This window comes from Lepidothrix coronata, unplaced genomic scaffold (genome assembly GCF_001604755.1).
Source record: "Lepidothrix coronata isolate B3197 unplaced genomic scaffold, Lepidothrix_coronata-1.0 Scaffold202, whole genome shotgun sequence".
Taxonomy (NCBI): Eukaryota; Metazoa; Chordata; class Aves; order Passeriformes; family Pipridae; genus Lepidothrix; species Lepidothrix coronata.
In genome coordinates, this window is record NW_016690382.1 from 60,085 (window position 1) to 83,379 (window position 23,295).

At 48.5% G+C, this 23,295-nt stretch overlaps 1 protein-coding gene across 1 annotated transcript in view; it reads right to left on the reverse strand.

The window, feature by feature from the left end:
- Positions 1–543: 543 nt before the first annotated feature.
- Positions 544–23,295, reverse strand: part of NCKIPSD (NCK interacting protein with SH3 domain) — a 51,294-nt gene continuing 28,542 nt past the window's right edge. Inside the window, exons 5-13 of the mRNA XM_017832456.1 lie at positions 22,177–22,805; positions 15,586–15,756; positions 14,354–14,440; positions 12,759–12,897; positions 7,367–7,447; positions 5,968–6,096; positions 4,508–4,600; positions 2,782–2,954; positions 544–2,229 (exon numbers count right to left, since the gene is read on the reverse strand). Of these exons, the coding sequence (XP_017687945.1) occupies positions 2,026–2,229; positions 2,782–2,954; positions 4,508–4,600; positions 5,968–6,096; positions 7,367–7,447; positions 12,759–12,897; positions 14,354–14,440; positions 15,586–15,756; positions 22,177–22,805 (1,706 nt within the window). The 3' untranslated portion in view covers positions 544–2,025. The remainder of the gene's footprint in view (positions 2,230–2,781; positions 2,955–4,507; positions 4,601–5,967; positions 6,097–7,366; positions 7,448–12,758; positions 12,898–14,353; positions 14,441–15,585; positions 15,757–22,176; positions 22,806–23,295) is intronic.

Below are 23,295 nucleotides of genomic sequence, written 5' to 3' on the forward strand. Positions count from 1 at the left end.
CAGCTTCCCTGCTGCCAAGGCAGTGCTTTACCCAGCGCCCACTGCCCTCCCACCACACGCACCCCCGGCCATCCCAGGCACCCCCAAAGCTGCGCACGCAGGGCTGAGGTTTGGGAGCAGACATCCACAGCCAAAGCGATTCATTAGCACTTGATACAGACCATTAAACCCTTCCTGCCCGGGCTTGCTGCCTCGGCAGCTCCGCTGGGAGCTGGCTGAGGCTGCGCGTGCCTTGCAGGGAGCGAACTGCTGAGTCCAGCTCTGCCAAAACCCTTAATCTGGAGCAGCCACACTGGGCAGGCCCCCAGGAATGATGACTGTGCCCCTACAGCAAGGGCTGCTGCCCTGCACCACTCCTTGTTGGCCAGCAACATGGCAGAAAAACACAAGGCAAGAAGGTGAGTGTGGGAGAACTACTGGGTTACCCCCATTTGGATGTCAGCATCCAGTGCTTTGCCTCAGTGGGCAGCAGGCACCCGAGTCCCCCCACCACTTTGGTTCCCCCATGACAGGGCAGGGCAGGCAGGGCTACACTCACAGAAATCCAGTTTAAGACATTTTTATTCCTCTGCAGGTTACACTTAGTGTTTAAGAAAATACAGGATCCCTTTTGACATTCATACATTTTTACAGGGAAAAAATAGGTTTCTCTACTAGGGTGGTTATTAAGCTTGGGCATTCCCAGGCTGACTTCAGGAGGTCCTTGCCTCCCTTGGCTGCCAAGCCAATCCCCTCTGTTCCCAAGCATCACTGCCCCAGTGGCCAGTCCAGGCCTGCAGAGCAGAGCTCATGTCATCACCTCAAGATAACAAAAAAAAAAAAAAAGAAAAAAAAAAAAAAGTCCCCAGTATTTCCAGTTCCACTTTCCAACTGCTCCTACATTGGGTACTGCAAAGGAAGACCTAGGGACAGAGAGTGACCAGACTGCGCACACAAATATCTAAGAGACCCACATTAGTGTGTGTGACTATCTCTAACAGGCAAATAGGTTAATCCCATTTACTAGAAACCTAAAGGAAATATAAATAAGGGTTCCCCACACTTAGCGTAGTCACAAACAGCTACTGGACACCAGGCTCACACTGCCTCCGAGTGCTGCCATGGGGAGAGGGAGGGCAGCGAGGCAGAGCTACTATGAAGCTCAAGGCAAGAAATCCACACGCTTCATGAACAGAGCACACCTGCCCGCAGGCAGCCCCTCTGCTCGCGGGCAACGCTGCGAGAGGGCTGGCAAGCGGCAGCTTTCACTTGGCAGGACACGTCTTTGTGCTGTGTCTGGGCCAAGGGCTTCCTAAAGGCAGCATCATCCACATGGCTGTTACTTCTAGGCTGCCACAGTGTGCAAGAAATTCAAATTTAAACATCACTATAGAAAGCAGATTGAAAAAAGCAGCTGCTGGGGTAAGACCTCCGTGACCCAAGGTGGGCTGCTGCCTAGAGGCAAAGCTGAGGGCCAGGAGGAAGTGAAAGGCTCACTAGACGAGGCGTTAGACAGCGAGCAGCTACCTTCCCTTGGCAGGGCTGCAGCACATTGGCACTAGCAGCAGAAAACAAAACAGATGTTACGAAAGCTTCTTCCAAGCACCAGCAGACTCCACTTGGTCACTGCAGGGAGAGAGATGCACATGGAAAAGAAGTAATACTCTAAGGCAAAGGCCTTTCTCTTCAGGACCTTGGGACACCAGTGCAGCTAAACACACCCCCCCACTGGCTGCTAAGCCCCCCGCAAGCTCTCTGCCCTTCCCACTAACACCAGCTGCCCAAATAGCTCCTGCCCGAGCCTTGCAGGAAAACCACGCGCCAGCGCCCATCCCACTCCAACTGCCCCGGGCACCAGGCCCTGGGGGCACCACATGCCCTTTCTGCCACTGGCGTTTCTAAAGGGCCGGTGAACGCTGTCCCAACCTTAGGCCTCGCACAGAGGGATATAAGGTATGAGCTGTACTGGGAGGGAATGGGGAGAAAGTGTCAACAAGAGACGTCATCGATCCAAGTGGTTCAAACTCCAGTCCAAGCTGAGGAGCATTAGCTGGTACCGGGAGAGATTTCTGGGAACTCCTTGTAAATCTCCAGGATGATCAGTTTGTCCATCTGGCACTGCTGGTCCTCCTCCTCCTCGCCCAGGATGCGCTGCAGGATGCCCTGCAGGTCAGCGAGGCGGTGCTGGTGCTGCAGATAGGGCGTGGAGCGGATGATGGCGTGCATCAAAGACAGATACTCCATCCTCAGCTGCCAAGTGGGAGGGGAGAGAAACCACAGAGCACAGTGAAAGATTTAAAGTGAGATAAACAAGCACGCCAGCCTCCAGTGCAGCATGAGCACAGGAACAGCTGCTGCTGCTCCACCAACCAGAGCACGACTCCAGAGGCACCTGCTTTTCCTTAAGGCTTATTAGTAACTATGGAAAACTCTGCTTTTCCCACAGCAACCCAGTGCTGCTCCTCACCCACCCTCAAACACGTGCACATCCCCTGCCTCTTGCGATACCAAACCAGAGAGGTTCCTCCTACTTCTACTACTCACAGAGGGTCCCTATTCCCAAAGATCTCTGGGCTGCAGACCACCAGAAGCCTGGCAGATCTTTCTTCTAATATGCCTATGGCTGGGCAGGATAAATCCCCCCTTTTTCCTCAGCTCTCAAGGTTGATTTGAGCACTCAGAAATGTTGTGCCCAAGACTCCATTCTCGCCTGCAGCAGGAAGCCCTACAGGGGGACAGGAGAAACACCACTGCTTTGGGACTATGCTCCCTTCCCCAATGCCCATGGGTTGGTGTGAGCACCTTGTCTCCTGGGGAGAGATCAGCAATCTGCCGCACCAGGATGTCTATCAGGACCATCATGTCTGTGTGATAGAAGATGCTGGCTGTGTCCTTGCTGGCAAAGATGTCCTGCAGAAACTTCAGCACGGAGTGTGGTGGCTGAGGTTGATGCTTGAAGATGCAAACTGGATCATCTGGGGGAGGCAGAGAGACTGTGCTAAGCCACATGTTCCCCGTTGCCCCCCTCCTCCATCTTCAGAGCACATCCCTTCATTAGACCCTTTGGCTCTGGAGAAGAGGCTGCCCTGCCCTCATCCTGGCCCTCCCTGCCCATGAAGAGAGATTCATGCCCGCAGACCTCAGTGCCTTGCACGAAGGTGTGTAATCAGGATGGCAGCTCTGCAGGGTACCAAGATGAGACCAAACTCATTATGATTAGCATTAATCACTGTTTATGTCTCACCTACCATCCCAGGTGAGAGCTCATTAGCACATCGCCTCTCAGTGTCTCCCCTCTTTGCTCAACAGCCACCACTCATTTTCTCCCTGGTTTATTAAGTCTAGTCCAATGACCCCTCTGAAAAGCACATCAGAGCCTGTACCAAAATTAAGCTTTCACCAGAGACCAGGCTAGTACTGTCCCAGAAGCAAGAAAAGAAACACTTCCAAGTTTAAATGAGTCACCACATCCTGTTCTCTTCCAAAACACATCCCTGCACACCTCATGAGGGCTCTGGGCCACTGCAGCCCTGCCAGCAGTTGTCAGGAAGGCAGGCAAAAAGAGAAGCATCTTCATTAGGTTTTGGTCCCCCCCTCTTTCTTCACCCAGCTCCTCACTGTAAGGTGATCCCTGCAGGGATTCTGGCAGGGAAAGGGCTAAACAAAGGCTTTGGGACGAGGCCAGACAGAAGAGCACTGAGGTGCCGGCTGCCCTCAAGCTGATATAGTGTGGAGACAGTGATTTGTTACCCCAAAGAGAACTAAAGCCAGCGTAAGATGAGCTGCAAGCGTCCCAGGATGAGTTATTTCCAGCAAATCAACAAAATGAATCTCAGGCAGCAAAGCCCCTGTGCTCCAGAAGGTATTAAAAAGCACAATAGTGTCATGCAGCGCAGGCTGAAAGACCTGGCACTGCTCTTCCCATGGAGATCTCCAGCTTTCCAGCAATCTGCTCTGCAACAGATCTGAGGTGCAGTGGATTTCATTCCATGCCTGGATCCGACACAATACTAACCCTCTGCTGGTGATTTCGAAATGCAAAGTTGCACTCTAGGCAGCATTTCGGAAGGCAACAGCTCCCTCTGGATCTCTCCCTCAAGGCAAGTGATTGCCAGCACTGGCTGAGGTTTGTGTGCCAGCACTCACTGAGTCCTGCCTGTCCAAGGACAGAAGTGGCCCAGGACCAGTCTTCCTCCCAGACAAGAGCTTGCCCAGGTGGCAGCTGGCCATGCCGTGAAGTGGGGCTGATCTGACCCAGGAGTACGTGGAAACTGCAGCCCAGAGGCCACTCCCCTCTTCCTACATGCCATCAGCATCACCTTATTCCTTGTGCAGCTCCATCCTCAACAGTGCAGACTGTCACCCTCACAAACTCACCAGGAAGCAGCACATCCTGCCTGAGCCGACAGGTCCTCAGCTACCTGCATCCCTGACATCCCACCCCATAATAAGCACCAGGCTTGTCTCCCTGAGCCAACATGAGCTGCACCCCCTGCCAGGCACACACAAGAGTGCCACAAACACTCACCTCCTCTGTTCAGCAGCAGCAGCAGCTTCTCTGTGAAAGTCTTGACATTCGAGTGCTTGCTTATTGTAGTCATGATCACACTGTGTTCTGGAACTGAGCAAGAAACCTGTTTAGCACATCCCTTTGTTTCCTGAAGACCATGGTAATAAAAACACATAATGGGGGGATCCTATTTCACATCAGTGCTCTGGGGAGCTTTGGGGAACCATAGTTTATCAGGGGTATGAAAAATTTCAGCCCCACAGAGTGGATAGGCAGGGAGAGGGAAGGTGAAGTAAATCTGGAAACGGCACATGAAACACTTGGGCCTTGGTGCTTTCTCTGTACATCTGATTCCCAGATTACCATTGGGCTCCCTAAACCTAACCCTGCTGGAACTTAGTCTTGATATTTCTCTTAAGGAGGGTCCCAAGAGCATCCCAGAAGGGAAAAGTCCTTCCCAGCACTCAACTATGCAAGGGTATGGGCAGAAGACTTCTTCTAGGAACTGTCCCCTAGCCTGCTTTGGGGGTGATTTGCTATAACTAAAATACATTTACCCTAACAGACCTTAACATGTGTGTGTATTTGCACTCAGAATCATACAAACAGCACAGCGTTGACTATTTCTGTGATCTGTAATATTTCACAGGCTGCAAAGTGCCTCAGGATCCTTTATATTGAAGGGCATCGATATAATATGGTTTTAGAAGAGTTTTTGAACTAATGCTGCACCACTGAACTGCACAATAGATGAATCTTACAGACAGAGGAATAAAAAATTCAATCCACTAATAAGCAACCAGAACATCATTTAACACATTCTTAGCAACAGAGAACAAGTCACTGCTCTCGGCTACGCCCCAGGTGGGCAATAATCCCCAGAAACACACTGCCTGTCATGCATTACTGCCTAATTACTGCAGCCAGCGAGGATATGGGTAAGTGTGGGAAGGGGTAATGAATGAAAGCAGCAGAGATATACTTAATCAGTCTCCGTGCAATCAACTTTCACATGAAATTAGAAACTTTCACATAAATTTTAATGATGCGCAATTCAAAAAAACAGGTAAATTACTGGACACGTCATCACTGCTTTATCCTCCCCTGTCTTCACAAAGTCAAGGATAAAGCCATGAAGCAGAACAAGAGAAACAGAACAACTGGGAGCGACAGGAGACTCTGGCCTTTTTTAGCAGGACCTGGAACTACGCTCCAATCTTCCAACAGGATTCAAAACACACAGGCAGGTTGAGGGCAAGTGCCCTTCTCTAGGGACTTGATGCACTGCCTGTCCTCATGACCGTATTTTCCTCTAGGATTCTGCACCATATTTAAACACAGTGTAGTGCCCAAGACTAGGGGAGCTGGAGGGGTGGTTATAGCACCATCAAGACCCAGTGAGATTCTCCCTCCCCATTCTTCACACCATCACTCCAGACCACTGAAATCCTGCCAAGGCAGAGCAGCACCAATTCAACCTGGAATGTGGAGATTGAAGGCCAGAAGGACGTTGACAAATAAGTCAGGCAGCTGGTCAGTGGTGTCCGAGGGCAGCCCATCCTCAATCACATCCAGCAGGAACTGCACAAACTGAGAGTTGAGATGTTCTGCACAAGGAGAAAGGGGCATTTACAGCACAGTGAAAATAAACCAAGCAACAAGGGACCATACACAGACCCCTTCTCTGTGCTTTTATGCTTGAAAACCATTAGTGGAATGCTAATGTCAGCCTCCAGGGAATGAACAGCCCTACAAGTGGACTAGACAGACCACTGAAGTGTCTTTGTGTAAGAGACAAGTGGCTCAGAGAACTGTCCATGGTGCAAGGGAACAGTGAAATTTGGTCCCCCACTGGCAATTTTTTTTGAGTAAATAAAACACCAAATCCTGCTCTAACTGTTTCAGCACCACTGCTGTCAGTGAAGGCTTCAAGATAGGAAAATATTTGTATTCTTGACCACTGGTTTAATTAATCTATTTAAAAAAACCCCCTAATAATCTAGATCATTAGTAATAACCATTTTTTCAATTTAGCTATTAGGAAAGCTCAGGAGCTCATGCAAATAAGTCCACCTGCAGGAAATAATTGCCAGGGTTACATGAGGAGAGAAAAGCAGGAGGTGTGGAAGCTCACTCTGGTCTCTATCGCATCAGTTTAAATCTTTTATGTGTTTACTGGGTGTTAAGTAAAGGTGCTGAGGAGATACTTATAAAAGTCTCTACTGCATTTCTAGGAAAACTAAGCCCAGGAGTTTCCCAAGTACATGGAACAAAACAGAGCCTTGGCTAGAAGCAGTCAAGGGCTTTCTGGCTGAAGGCTGAAAAGACAGAGGAGAAAACAGGCAGAACATTTACACTTCATTATTGACTGCAAAACCCTTAATCATCTCCACTTTCCCTAAGAGCTTAAACTACACAGGGCTGCACTATCCTGTTAGAAAAGAGACCAGAAAGAGGCCACATTATGCAGCTGACAGCCTTAGTGGGCGTTCATGGAGGGATCTGGGATCTCAGCCTCATCAGCAGACAGTCTCTAAAGCAAGTAAGAGGTGTGTGCTTTCACAGAGGCCAGAGGTAAACCAAAATGCCACCTAGTTACAGTGATGGGCGAATCCACCTCTTCTACAGTATGGCATTCAGTCCTCCACTGCTCTAACCCAGAGTTAGAGCAGTGTGCTGCTGCAAATCTGGCATCTCAGCCCAGTGCTTCAGCTGCTGGGCTCTGCTGATAAAGGACAGACCCTACCCTTGCTGAGCCTTCCACTGAGCTGTCCCCACCTTGGCCAAAGGTCCCTTCCCCGTGTCTGCCAGCACGCCCCAGATGTCCCACCATCAGCTCTGCTGTCCTGCCAAGCTGTGAGCACAACCCACTCTTACCATAGTGGTGATATGGCAGGGGCTCCCCCATGGAGAACATCATGGCCAGCACCAGGGCAGAGTAGCACATCTTCTGATGATCTGCAAGACAAAGGTCCTGCCATTAGTTCTTCTGAGGGAGTGAAACTGCTCCACAGCTGCAGCTGGGAAGCCACACATTTAGTACAGGCATTTAACACTGGTTAGCCTGCTCCTCAGTCCTGTGTTGACTGAGCTGTAAGGGTGTTTTTCCCCCTGTTTTAGCACACCACACGCCTTCTGTGCCTTGTGTTTCCAAAGCAATTTAAAAATAATCACAACAAGAATCCTTGATTTTTTTTCCTCTCCACTTCAGAGAATCTAGGCAAACTTAATCTGAATAATTAAAAACCTCCCCTGCACAGTCCCAGGACACATCCCATAGTTATGTAATTGCTGAACCCAGAAAAAGCATCCATCTGGCCACCTCAAAATACTGCCTGTTCCAACCAACACCACCCCCAGACAGCCAGGCTGCTTGTTACCATCTCTGCACTGCTCTACTTTCGCTACCTCAGCTCTGCCTGGAGGTATAAAAGGTCCCTGGGGAGACCAGATCACTGCTCAGGACTCGGGCTGTGCATCTGCCCACCTCCCAGGCCACACGTTTCTCCAGCAGTGATACATCCCACAGCCTGCTAGTCCAACACAATTTTCATTGGCAGCAGCTATTTGTGAATGTTCCCCAGAACCCCTGCCAGTGCCTTTCCCGAATTTTAATTAACGGATACGTCTCAACAGATATTTGCAGAAGAAAAAAAAAGGCATGGAATAGGATCTGTGTCACCATCTAATGTAGCCTCCATCCAGTTCAGCAAGTCTGAAGACAATAGGAAAGTGAATATTACTATGTATAGGTCACTACACATACCGGTTAAATACAGTTCAGCTGCATCTGCCAGAAAGAGCCCAGGGGCATTTGTTACAAAGAAGCTGAGGGTCTATTTATAAAAAACTGACCAAAACTACTTTTCATTAGAGGACAAAAAGTTCCCTCAATGTATGATGCTTCTCTCAGCTGTACTGCTGCCCTGCATGACACATGCTGGTTCTAGTACCCTCTCCAAAGGCTTTAAGGTATTTCACTTCTTCATGCACAGATCAACCCACCTCTAAGCACCTGCACCCTGCAGTTTGGCTTTGACTGCACAGCCAGATGCCTTCACTGTCACCACATACTCCTGGACTTGGCCAAAAGACTTGCAACACTTGGCAGCTCTCAGATTCATTGTTAGCATGGGGGACAAAATGCTACTGAGTCATTCCAGCCCTGTGCCCCTGGAAAGTCAACTCTGTGAGCAAAGCCCCTATAAACAAAGCACACATAGACTTTATCAGAGCTCCACCAGATGCCTGAGTTTCCAAATAGCAAACACTTTGAGTAAAAATAGATCACTGGGGGCTTAAACAGAGATACTACAGCATTAACAAGATTAAGACTTTGTAGGAGAGCACTCCAGACCATGTGGCAGCAAAGGAAAGCTGGAAATGGTTGTTTACTCTTGGTAAACAGAGAGGGAGGATATTTAATGACTTAATTATAATTCACACTTATATAAGAAGCTCTCAGCTATAAGGTGACAGTGATGCCAAAGCTCTCTGTAGCAAAAAAGGGATCTGACAAACTGTTCACAATTTCTTCATTCTTTCCTCCATGGCTTCACAAGTTGGGTATTGGAGGCAGGATACTGCAGATACACAGGAACCTGCTGTTCCCACATTCCTAGAAAGGCTTTCATCAACAAAACATTTTCTCTCATCACGTCAGGAGCAATGAAATAATGAACTGAGAACCAGAAGCCAGTGATAAACATGGTTGTAGCAAATATGGAGGAAGAGACTAATTAGAGATGGAAGGGAGGAGGGCAGTTTTACATGTCCTTGGCCCATCTGCCATTAACTGATGTCCATTCATCTTGGCTGACAGCAGACTCCATGACTAGGAGGCAAATCTTGGTCTATTTCTCTAAGGACAAAAAAAAAAATAAAAAATCAAAGGATGCTGAAACCACTCAGAAGGTTGAACCTGGGGCAAATCCAGATTAACCACGGACACTCACCCTGCACAGACTCTACAAGTTTTTGGGGTGTCCCAGCTGCAGCAGGACTCATCCAACACTCACAGTGCCAAAGAACACAGTAATTGTCAGTCAAAACACAGCTTTTCTTTTTTTTTTTACCTTCCAGAGCAACACCAGTGGCTGCAAGACAGTAAATAGCATTAAAGCAGTTCTCTTGAAGCAGAGAGACTGCTGATGACAGACTCATAAGCATCACTGAAGTAGCCATGAAGGGCAGGAGAGATGCAGCTGTTTTCATTTCTGAAGCCTGCTGAGATACTGGTAGGAAACTATTATGTATGAAAGGTATTTCTCAGAGGCCTTCAAAGACCTTGCTTCCACCCTCTAAATACAGCAGTGTAAAATTCAGGCCCTGGGAGCAGACACAAATGTCTGCAACTGAAGGGAGAGGAGCCTGAGAGCTGACTGGCGAGTACACTGAGCTGCAACAAGGGAGAAAGTCACGATTACAGACTGGATTATCCCCGTCTGTTTTCTTCGGAATTGTTCTGGCTAATTCTGACTCACTGTGGCTTATTATAAGGTCTTCTAACACTGATAGATGGGCAGGCCAGCTGCAGCAGAGGGAAGGGGCTGTCCAGAAGCAATAAGACCCAAGCATCTGGCAGAAGAATTGGCCAGCAGCCAACACGCCTGCATTAGTCCCAGGGAAAAGTCCTTCTCATCAAAGGCCCCCAGCATCCACGCACAGAGCTTCTGCCTCGCCTGCTCTTCAGTAATAAGTCAGGAGGGATCCCACAGAGCTGCTGCAGTCAGTTCCACACTCCCCAGTTGCATAGTGCTGGCACTGATTGCTCTGGCTCCAGCCACCACAGAAAGGATTAGCTATTCTGCAGCATGTCACGGATCAGCTGCTATTCCCCAGTTTTTAGCACCAAAATAAGCGCAAGGATTCAAGGTCATGTTTTCACTGAAGGTACTGCTTGCCATTTGCTGGCAGAACATGGAGCCATAAGCATCAAATGGTAGGAGGGAACTACTAAAGCCTTAAAACACCTCTGAAGGACAGACCTGTTTTGGTCAAGGGTGGTTACTTCTCTGCAGCCCTGCTGTGAAGACCAAGAGGACTGGATGCTGCACAGATAACACTGCACAAGCGCCTGCCATAAGCTCAGCACAGGGAAGGCAGCACAGGATCAGGACACCCGTTTGTGAGGCTCCTGTATCCACACAGCAGTCTGTCAGCAAAGGAAGAGCGGCTTTTCACCCTTCAACTGTACTGGAAAAAACCCTCACCTTGAGATGAAGTTAGGGAAAGAGGAGATGCTGCAGAGTTGCAGGTTGGCAGTTTGGAGGACACAGCAGAGCCACTTCTCACCCACTTCCACTGCAATGCTTTTTGGGTCCCCCTAAGAGCTAACTCTTGCTGGGAGACAGGCCTGCTCCAGCCGTAAGGGCTACTTGGAGATCAGCAGAGGTGTGCAGAATTCCCCTAGGTCAGAGCTCAATGCTCCATCACACCAAGAGGCTGAGCCACCTTGTGCTGTCTGGGATGAGATAGGCCCAGGCAAAACACAGCATCACTGTGACCAGCCAAGGGTTAACAAGGGTGACCAGCCTGCCCTGCCTGCACAAAGGCAGCTCAGAGACAGGGCAGGAGACAAAACCCTGTTTGGTCATGGTGCATAGGATGCTCAGCAGCAGACTATCTTTGTGAATTAGTGATGGAGGCACAATAAAGTTTATTTTTGGCAGCACAAAAATCAGGAGAAATGTTGCCGCAGCAGCACAGTCATAGCCCCACAACCAAGTATTATTTGCTTCTTGGCAGGAAAACCTCAGCCTGGAGAAGATGCTTCTCATGCATAACCAGATCAAACAACAACAGTGTGATGAGTTCATGACACAGAATTGTTAACAGATGAATTGATACAGCAGTAGCACAAAAAGAGAGCACAGACAACACTGTGATCACAGTCATTCATCCCACCCCATCCCACCAGCCCTTTGCCCTGCCCCAAAACACTATTTTTCAGGCCCTCCTCACCTCTGAAATGCCTGCATTTCAAAGCATCCGAGCAAAGATGAGTGCAAAGCCATGCAACAGGCGTGATTTCCACCTCACATAGCCCCTTCCAGACACAAAGACACAGCCCCATTAGTCCTGTCCACCACAGTCAGGTTGGCACAGTCTGTGGTGGGAAGCTGGGGACAGGAACAATTCAAGGTGGTCACCTTGGACATTTACTTAGCTCACGTGAAAGGGATGTGATGGTCCCTGGCCTGTGCAGACCAGTCAATTCCTACAGTCTTATCACCCAATTATACCTCTCCACAGCTCCATGATACCTGCAGCAAACCAACAGGCTACAGACTGCAACCAGGGCAGCAAGGCTGCAAACATCAGGCTCTTCTGATTTGATCCACGTGGTCACTGAACAGTCACAATTAGCACAAAACAATGGATTTTTTATATCCCTTTAAAGGAAAAAGTAATATATGACACTGACAGCACTGGTGGCCTACAGGCTGACTTCAAAATGGGGATCAAAGCTGTGACTGATCAGGATTGGGCATGTCTGGGGAGCTGGGGAGTATTATTACACGTTCAACTTGTTCTCAGGTTCTTCCTGTGCTCCTGGCTGCTGGGCTAGACAGTAGCTCTGAGGGACGCCAGCAAAATCTGACCACTCTACCACCACCAAGTTTTAGAGCAAATGGAGCTCAAAGGGAAGGAAGAACATTATTTTTCATGGCAGTGACAGGTCATCCTAACAAAGGGAGCAGGAGAACAAAGTAGAAGGAACCTGAAGGCAAAGCCTAGGTATGGAAAGCAAAGAGCTGGGAAAAGCAGGGTTGTGGCACTATCCTGCAGAGGACAAGGACCACACCACCATCTCCCTTGGCCCAGTGGTGGAGAGAAGGCCCTTTCCTTTAACTAGCACACCTCATTCACCAGGGAGAAACACCACAAAGATCAGGTGTAGAGTGCTGAGAAAAACTCTTTAAGAAACTGCAGAGACCTTTCTTGAGATCTGCAGGTGTCTCTTGTCAGCATGAAACAAAACTGGAACAGCTCAAAATGCGTTTTAAGACATCTACAAGAAGTGACACAGATCATTAATGGGATGTTCAAGAGCTGGAGGGCCTCGCACTATTGGACTGAAACATCCCCTCCTGTGCATCCTCAATTTACAGCTGTAATAACCTGAACAACTTTAAAATCAGACACCATTCTGCCCAGAGCACTGGGCATGTAGAGCAGCCAGGCAATGGGGGGCCATCAGTGCTGCTGCAAATCATTTAACGGAAAGACACGTTCCAGGGACCTGGGTACAGCAGCTCTGGCTCACCCTGTGTGTGGGTCTGCATGTCCCGGGCCAGCTCCATCGGCAGCACAGAGTTCACAAGCGTTGAGATGACGGCAGCATCCAAGTTGCACATGGCTCCGAAGCACTTCAACAGCAGCAGCCGCAATGGCACCCTGTGTTCCTGCAAAAACAAGTCATTAGTTCAAACCATGTATGTCGCAGGTGAGGGCTGACTCTGAGGCAGAGACATAACTCCTAGAAGTTCCCGCTGTTGGGAAGCCTCAGACCCTTCCAGGGTGACAGTGAACCCAGAAGCTCTACAAGCTGTTAACAACAGCACAGGAGTTCACACGATACTGTTCAGAACTGGGCTGGCTATAGGTGTTTGGCACATGTGGTCAGAGGGCATGTGGCAGCCAAAGCTCAGATCTGAGATGCCCCAATTCATCCACTAAATGTGATAACACACCAAAAACCTACACCCATCCCCAGCAAACAGGTTGGATATGCTGGAGCCAGGATTCCCTGAGCACACTAGGGTTTTGCGAATGCTGCTCTGATTGAGGTTTCCTGACAACACAACATTTGTAAACCCTCATCAGCACATGATGGTCAATGAACAGGACAGGACCAGCTCCTCCACTGTGATGCTGTTGGGTTTGTGCTGGGAGCAGAGGGTATAACCAGAAAGTTCTGGGACACACGAGGAATTTCAGCAAAGACAACGCTCAACCTGCAGCTCCCATGGAGGAACTCTGATGCTGGGGTAACGTTCGTACTCCAAACTCAGCCAACAACTCCAGGGGTTCAGAGAACAGAAGTGAGCCAAGCCCTGGGACTGGGCATGACAGCAGCCAGGACAGGAGACCCAACTGTCCCCACCTGGTCAGGCTTCCTTGAAGTCTTGGTCAGAGAAAAGGAGGCAGTGAAAGCCAACAGGCTCTGTTGTGCCCCGCCTGCCTTCCCTCTGCTCTCAGATGTGTTACAGTCCCCTGATGCTGAGCTCTGACACAGAAGTGCCAGATGAAAGTGAAATGCCACAAGACTTGATGTGCTGTAGCTGAGGACTTAGGGAGAAGATGGGAACAAGTTTCCAACCCCCACAGAATCCTTCAAGAGCACATTCCAGGAAGGAGGAAGGAGAGGGGCAAAGCAATGCTGCATAGGCATTGAAAGCAAAACTTTCATTTCTTCCTCTGAATACTGATTTCATTTCTCATTCCCAAGGCTTCTGCTCACTACCTACTTTCCTAAGCAAAGTTATTTACTAATGCACAGGAGTGCATCAATTAAAAGAGAAGCAGTCACAGCCTGTCAGCTTTCCCAAGGCATCCTCAGAAATATTTCCTCTATATATCAGTGATGCCAATGCTGTCCCTCAATGGGCTGGTAAAAGCAGCAAGCTTTACCCTTAGCAGTGCTAGCTACTGCTTCAAAGTCTGCTCTTTCACACAATTTTCATGCATAGCAGTGACATTAGCCAACACTCAAAAGGGATATGCTGCAACTCCAGCTAGACCACAGAACTGTCCTACCCAAGGGAAACATCTTATATACATTCATCATACCAACTCTGCTCTTTTGCATCTTCAGGGAAATCTCAAAAAAGAGAGAACTGCTGCATTCTGCCACCTTACCATCTGATAATATGCCACAAGGGATAGGACAGATTCAAATTCATTCTTCTTGCACATTTTCTTGCAAACTTCTGGGTCTGCATCTGTCTGGAAGGAGGAATAGACAGGTCAGCCCAGTGGCACATCAAGACACAAGGTGACTGCTGCAGGGACCTTGAGGGATTCCAGTTCCTTTCAGATCTTAGCAGCCCCAGCCCAACCACCTCACAAAGAAACTGAAGGCAGAGCTCAGGAACCACCACCCTTCAGATTCTGCATCAAAGTGAATTCTTGAGACACGCCTCTGTCATACAGCACATCTTGGGCTGGAAACATCTAAAACATGACCTGAGCAGCACCTTATTGAGTGCATCGTACAGTTACACAGGGCAGCTCCAGCACTGTTCCCATCCTGAGAAGTACATCTCCTCCCACCCCTAAGCTATGAGGAATGGTTTCACAAACCCCCACTCTGCCTTGCCCTGCAGGCCCACGGCGAGGCGGCACAGGCCGTATGTTGAGTGACAAAGACCCCAGCACTTATTACAGAAAATTTACCTGTTCTGCTTATGTCAGAACTGGAGAGGAATACAAAACTGCCAGAGCAAACCCCTAACACAGATCATGTCACTGCACTGAGGGCAGCTCCCATATCATCACGCTCCCCGGACGCAGATGGGCTTGCACGTGGATTCCCACTGCTGCTCACTGTGGGGATGTACCTCTCCTGTATGCACAGATATGGTGAGATGCTTTGTACTTTCTCACAGAAACAGCTTTAAAGCTCACTTTCAAGGCAGCCAAAGAATTTTCTTCACATGTAATGAGCCCCACCCCACAGATACTTCCCAGGAACAGAGGGTGTATTAAATGGAAGATGTTTTAAATGCGCCCAGCAGTGCAATAACCCTCGTAGGAGAGTTCCAGGTTTTCTGTGAGAAGGTGGGTTTTTTTGGAGGTGAGGGTTTATACTCTCCTGTGATGGGTAAATACCACAGCTACCATGAAGAATATCTCAGTAACTTTTCAGAACAGCTCTGTAAGGTGGAGTAGAGAGTAGAAGGCATATCAAGAGCGCTGCAGACCCCACACAGGAGAGCAGGGCTTCACTTTGACAGTAAAGGATGCACAAGAAACCTATGCCCCCTGAAACAGCAGATCTGATGGCAAAATAGGGGTGAAGGAGGTCAGAAAAAGGAACTTCACCAGGGCTGCCTATTCTGCTCTGGCAGTAAAGAGAAAAATTTACTCACCAGGATGCGAAGTAGCTCCTCCAGGTAGCAGCAGATGACATTCTCATCCTCATAGAGTGCCCAGCTGCGCTGCTGAGCATCATCCTTGTGCCTGGCCAGATCTGCAAAGATCACCTCCAGCCGCTGTTCATCGTGGCAGATCTGGCCCGAGGGCAGCCCCGCACTCAGGTTCTGCAGAGACAGCAAAGCCACTGGTTAGTGGGGTCCTGACAGCTCAGTGTTGTTTGGGTGCCTGTTTTCTCCAATCTTGTCTCAGGACTGGTAGCTGACCTCATTCAGTCAGGAGCTGGCAGTACAAAACCAGCAAGTTTAAGACACATGTTATTTCGGGTCTCATACTTTTGGAGCCTCTACTCTCCATAGATTCTGAAAATCATCCTGAGAATGGGAAAAGCCAAACCCATCTGGCATGAGTTAGGACCACTGCTGCACAGCAGCTGAGCACCCCCAGTAAAACAGACATGTCCTGGACACCAAACCACCACACTGCACAAGTGCCTCTAGGAAGGAGAAGTTCCCTTTGCTGCCCACTCCCTCCAGCCTTTAATCCTTGGCTCAAGAGCAAGCACTTGTATGGTGCTTCACATGCCAACTGTTCAATACTAGGTCTGGATCCTCTGCAGCAAGGACAGGAACCAATTCACCGTTGGCTGGTTTGGTTCTGCTTTCTTCCAAACAGCAGAGCTGGGCCACCATTCACCGCAGCTCTGAAGTGTGAAGCTACTCAGCAAATCTTACTGCACATACTCCTTTCTAAAATTGCTGACAACTGCATCCCCACCACTTCTACCTCATACACAACCTTACTATGAAGGCCTCACACTTTGGTTGTCTTTCCTTCACTTTTCCTCTCCTTCAAGAAAGAGAGGGGAGTAGTTGGGCAGTGTTTAATCTACCCCAAGAGCTGCTGTGCTCTGTGATTTAGGATCAGCCTCGAGGACCCAAGTATATCATATGAACTACACGGTTTTCTGAAATCAGGGCAAGAAGGGGGCTCGGTACATGGAACTGAGCTGGTCACAGGTGATGAGCCCAGGCACCATGAGCTGGTGATGAGCCCAGGCACCATTAGGAGAGGCAAAGATTGATTTATAGAAGAACTTAAATGATACACACAAGGGTCTAGTAGCAGTGACAACAAGCAGCAGGAGATCAGCAAGGTGGAAGAGAACCAAGCTGAGAAATTCAAACAATAGAGAAAACAAACTCACTGAGACCAAATTCTTAACAATTTTTGGATGAAGCTGTCTTACCACATGCAGCAACGAGTCATGATCACTCAGCGGGAAAGGGCCTTTACAGTGTCTTGTCCTGGAAACCCAGAGAAGATTTAGTCCTGTCGTGGTGCAGCTCCTTCCAACAGGCTGGCTGTGCAGGCAGGGGCAGTGGTGACACTTGCACAGTCACACATCCACAATGGACAGCCAAGTGCAGGAGCTGCACCCTTCCTGATCACCTCCCACCCTCCAGCCCTCTCTGGGAAAACCACTCCAGGTTTAACAGTAGTGTCTCACCTGCTTTTTTAGAGACAGAATTGTTAGACTCTTGTTTTGGGGTATTTGGGGTATGAATTATTTAGGACTTGCAGTCTGTGCTTCAGTTATACAATGAAAAAGTTTTCTTGTTGTTGCTGCTTGTTACATAATTTTTGTGAGTCAGGTAATGAAGGAAAGGCTGTGCTGGTTTAACACAAGCCTCTGTACAGTCTTAAGTTTTTGGGCAGCCGTGGGTGGTCTAGCAGAAAAGCTGGTAACCAGCTGTGAGAGAGCATGACAGCTTTCAGGAGCCGAGTACAAACACAAGAGAATCTCCCACTGAATGGTGATTTATCACAAGAGCAAATACATTAAGAGAATCACTTTATCTTGCCATCTCCCCCTTCTCCTTAGGAAGACCTACAGCACTGCAGTGTCACCTGCCTGTCCTCATGTGTCCCAGCTGCTTGGGAGGGTTCTCCATTTATGTACCTTACTTGCATCCTTCTCACCAGAGCAGTGCAGGGCCAGTCCTACCTCTGGGACACTGCTGGGACATCTTTTTGGATGATCATTTTAAAGAGTACTTGTTTTAATGATCACTCTATTCAGCCTCTTATCACTAATCTGCTTTCTCCAATCCTTCATCTGCAGCCCTTGACAACTCTCCCCAGCATCAAGCTCCTAATGGACTTGGATGAGATCAATCTACTAACAAGCTCTTCCACCCAACCAGTGTAACTACATTCACACTGTCTCAGTGCAGTCTCAGCACCATTCTCTGCCCTCTCACCACCAGGGTCAGGTCTCTGCTCATTAAACATCTTGGCAGCTACTACAACCTGCAGCATCATCATATGGTGGTTTCCAGGAATCTGCTGGAGAGCCCATAAGCAGGAGGAGGTTTTGGTATTTCTAACAATGCCATTTTGCATTATCTTGCTGCTTCGAATGGTTCCTTCCCCCCAGCCCAGCAGAACAAGCTGGTGCAGGGATTTTGTTCCTCCTGAGCAGCCCAAAAACATTTTAGGAACTTTATCATACCCACACTGCTCAGAGGTGACCACACCTGCCATACAAACCCAGCTGCCATCCTGCCCATTTCTTCTTCACCCCCTCCCATTCTTCCCTCTCCATCACCCCACCAACAAGTGTGATGGATCACCAGTGCCATGGATACACACATCTACCACCATTTTCTCTCCATATGAGTCCCAAAACCATATAGCAGGTTCCAGGCACCTGCAGCCCAATGCACATTTGCTCCACAGACATTCCCAGCAGCTCTGGAGGACTGGGACCCAACTACAGCTCAACTGAGATGGCTGCGCATGAAGACCCTGCCACGGACCTTCATAAAGTCTCCTCCAGAAATCAGCAAAGAAAAGACTTGCCTAAGCACTAATGTATTCCTCCCACCCTCCAGATTCCCTTTTGTTACAGTATTTCACTGAGGAGGAGCCCTCCGAACAGCCCAGCCAAAGGACTCAGCCTTGAAAGCGCTCACCCTGCTGACCTTCCCCTTCTCTCGGGTGAGCAAGGGGACAAAGCTCCCATGGGGAGACACTGAGCCCTAGAGCAGCTTTTGTGTCTTGTCAAAAGCAAGTTGCCTTTCAGCAAAGCTGAATCAATGAATGAATGGGAAGGCAGCCCCATGGCGTCAGGGGAAGGAGAGGGGCTCAGCCACATCAGCCATGAGCTTTGTCAGAGCTTGTTGGGGACAACAGGGGCTGGTGACGGGCAGCTCAGAGCAGGTCACAGCCCAGCACTACAAGGGAAACCCCCTCCAGAAGCATGTCACCTCCCACACCAACTTCCTGACTTGTTCCTCCATCCCCAACACATCCAAGAATGGTTTGACCCTGCTCAGCAGCCTGGGCTGATCTATAAGATCCAACTGCATCACAGATCTTTTTCAGCAGTTTTCAAGCTTAAATTTAAGGCAACCAGAGATAGGTCTGAGTCACAACTACAACACAGCAATGCTAATGTAATAAGAAGCAGATAAGTGATTTCTAAGTGCTCCCTCTCAAGGTGCAGCCAGCTTGTGCATTGGGCAATTTTTGCTGCCACACACTGAGTTTAATAAATCCTCAAAATCAACCTCCCTAGACAAGACATCTACAATGCTACTCCCTCCTCTGAGATGGGAGATAAGACAGCAGGGCTAAAGGTAATCACATATCACCAATACATACTAATCCAAGTGATTCTCTAGAAGCTCAAAAACCAGGCAGCATCTATATTATCTTTAGTTCTGTCCAAATTTTCAACAAGTTGCCTTGAAAGACAGCTCCAGTTTAGACAGTCACTGCAGCAATGCCTTTGAAAAGAGGTTTCATTTCCCTTTGCACATCTTGCCCAGTCACTGTGCCACTCAGGGACAAGAAGAGGGGCCATTTCCAAAGCCAGGGTAAATGCTGACACAGGGAAGCCAAGTAAGCAATTTTGCTCCTGCAGATCAGGCTTCCCCAAATAAGTATGGCACCTCTAAAGCATCTTTCCTAAGGTGTGAGCTCCTCAGCATGCTCCTTGTCTCTGCTGTTCCCCCAGCTTAGCCTTAAGTCACCTCTCTAAAAGCAGGAGCAGGATGCTGTCCCAGCAGAAGAGTCTTTTATTCTTTAAAACACACATGCCTGGGCAGACTCCACACTAGAGGATCAGCAAGGTAAATAAGAAGGAAGTGCCACTGCCAGTCAACCTTCAGAAGGCACTGGGGATAGAAGTGAGGTAATGGATTCTGGAACTGATTTAGTAAACCACTGAGCTGACTTTAAATTAAGACTGGAATAGGAATAGAAAGGATATAACTAATTAAAGAACATGATACAAAAGGTTGAAGCAGGTGTGGTATGAGCAGACCAAAGCTTTAAATCAAAGCTGATATCTTGCTATGTTTTAGGGAGTGGAAGAAAAAAAACCTTGAAAAATATGCAAGAGGAGAATTGCCCACATATTTGCATGGACTGGGGAGTAGAGGGATTTCAGAAGTTACAAATTAAAGAAAAAAAGTCCTTGACCTAGAACTGACGACTCAGCAACAATTCTATGCAGAAACCCTTGAGAATGTGGAATGATTTGGTTTAATGAACAACACAAAGTCAACGATAATAATTTGTATCTTTAAACTACACTGGTGAAGCTATGGCAGTACAACCACCCTACAAGTACACATGACTGCCCTTCCAACTGCTAGAGCTGATCTTCTACACCAGGTGAACAACCTCACCTGGGACCAGGCCCCCACATATCAGCAGAGCTACATCCTCTGTGTGGGACACTGAGGAAAAATGCACAACCACAACATTTACACTTGAGCACTCTGCAAGCTCATCTGGGCTCTCCTAAAAGCTATACTGCTCAAGATAGGTGTGACAAGGTATTATGAGATGGGACAGGACCTTCTGCTGTGTCTCTATACACTACCGGTCATTTTAAGGTCCCACAGATGTCCTAGGTTACAGATATTGTACCAGATATGAGTAGACCCATATTTGTCCCTGCACCAGCATCAGAATTTCTTACCATCTTTTTCAGGCTGGTCTGCAGCAATGGCCATGAAATTGAGGTTTTCAAATCCCCTCTGCAGAAACCTGGCACTAAATGACTTCTGTGGAATTAAGCTTATTGTATCCCGAGTACAGGTATTAACAATAAAAATAGTATTCAAATCTTGGACAAGGTCCAAGTAACAGAAAACTGAACTTCTCAGCACTCAAGTCAGAGCCGGAACATTTGCTTGAAACAGCTGAATTTTTTTGCTGAATCTAGATCACACATTGACAGGGCATTGTAATTGGAGTAGGAAGTAATTAACTGTTGGGTTATGGCCACAGAGACTTGATGATTGCTTACAGGACCCTCTATTCAGTGCAGACAGTCAACCAGAATATGATTTGATCTAAAATTTGAATGTCATTAGTTTTCCATATTCAAATACCTCTGAACTGTTCATTATAATCTTGCCATTAGCAATGGAATTCCAATCTTAGATGTTTATATGACGTTTACTCCTCAGGGTTGCATTCAGCAAGTGGGAGCTGAAATTTATTATCCCTCCAACTAAAGCAGGCGGCTGCCCAGGTGCACTTCACCATTTCAATGACTGCTGCAGAAGAGGGAGGAACACAGGATTATTTTGGCATAAGGTTTATTTAGAACAAGCTCAGGACAGTGTTCTTCAGTGGCTGAAAAACTACTCTTCTGCAGTCTTTAAAAAACGCAGGGCTGAGGCATGTGTTACAGAATAGAGAGGTTCACATTCTGTGGAAACCAGTTTTCATTGCTGTGATGAAAGACCAGGCCAGACATATGGAAATTTTGAGTGCTCCATCATCCAAAGGGACAAGAATCTGTGCAGATTTATAGTATGCATAGGCATGCTGAATCTACACAGAGGACGTGCAGCACCATAGGAGAAGTTTCTACAATTCATTATTTTATAAAAGGTTTCTATACAGAAGCTCTTATGTTGCAGGCTCCATCTTCCTCAGCTTCTATTTGTCATGGTTATAACGGAACATACCTCTTTTAAAAGTCACTATTTATTTCTTTCTCTGATTTTATGCTGCCATGTAAAGATCTGTGATCTTTCAGAATGAGAGGTCAACAACTCCTGTCAGAGCTTTTCAGTGCTACAAGTGCTGCTGCATCCATTCCCACTGCTGCTTTGCCACCTTTGCCATCCGTGGGACCTGAAAGGTTGTCATGTCCCACTGGTGTGCTCATGTGGTTCAATTCACTGCTGTCTATCTCATCACCTTCTCCACAAACTGCAATTTCAGAGGACACCCGTCCTTCCACCACAGCCTACCAGTGCTTCCCAGCACCAGGGACTCTCTCAGCTGGTTCCACCTCTAACCCTCAGCTCCAAACTCAAGGTTATTTCATACACCTGCAGCTCATCTGGGGAATAAACTCACTTGTTTTCCACTTCTACCAGTACTTGGACCCTGGTTCCTTTGGCTAGACAATTATCTCCCTCTAGCACCTTTCCTTTAGGATCTCACTGCATTTTTCATCCCAAACATCAGGAGCTCACTGAGCTCACAACACCTCACCCTCAATGCCAGGAGGTGGTTTGCAGCAGTCCCCAGCCCAGCCTCAGAGGCATTACCTTACTCTCCACCACGGAGATGAGAATCTGCTCCATGATGCTGCTGGTGGCGGGGATGGAGGTCTGGATGTGGCCGATGATGATGCCGATGGCGACGCGGGACAGCTCGTAGCTGAGGTGGGTGTTCCTGCGCACCAGCTCGATCAGTTCGGCACCTATCGTCTTGGGCACGGAGGCTACCAGGCCACTGGGCTCTGGTGGCATCGGCTCCACCGCAGCCGCCTTCTTGTCCTCCAGGCAGAGGTTGCTGAAGGCGTCCAGGCTCGCCGGCGGGGCCGGAGCAGCTTTCTTCCCCTGAGAAGTCTTCTCCCCATCCACAGCGTGGGACCTCTGGGTCCCCCCGTCAGCCGGCGGGGCCGGGGCAGTGCGCTTGGACTGGGGAGACTTGCTGGCCCCATCCTTTGGGGAAGTCCCGTAACGGGAATGGGACACAGGGCCGGTGTCCAAGTTGCGCGTGATTGTGGTGTGGACGCTCCGGCTCGGGACAGGGGGTGGAGTGTTGGCAGGACTGGAGGTGGCCGTTGGGAGAATGGTCTCTGACACAGAAGAAGCAGTGTACAAGGTATCCAGGGATGTCGTGCTTATAGAGGAGGCACTAGAAGCTGACCCAGGAATAATTTCAACAGCATCTGAAAGGGAACAATTAAACATGCCTTAGCAACAGCATCAAAGGAAGAGAGAAAAAAACAAATTGCTACAGCACAGTCCATTAAAAGGCTCATTGTGCATGCGACCAGAGCAGTTTAACTCCTCTTCCTGCCTCACTTATCTCAAAGCAAAATTGTACCAGTTCTCTCTGGAGCATTCCCATACAATCACCTCTTTAGAAGAGGGAAAGCAACTCTATTGAGATGAATACCCTTCAAAGGGCTTAGTGTTTTACGAAGGGGAAGGGAGGGAGGGAGGGACAGGACTAAGGGACAGAAAAGCCTTTTCCCCCCTGGCTTAGCAAGGGCCTTTTTCTGCATTCAGGAACTAAACCCTCACTTCTGAATGACGGTGCCTCAGAATTGCAAGACACCAAAGGCTTCACACACCAGCCTGCACCTCCCTCTTGTACAGCACTGATGGTGAAGGAAACACTTGACTGACAACACTTCTAGTCTCTCCCTTTCAGCA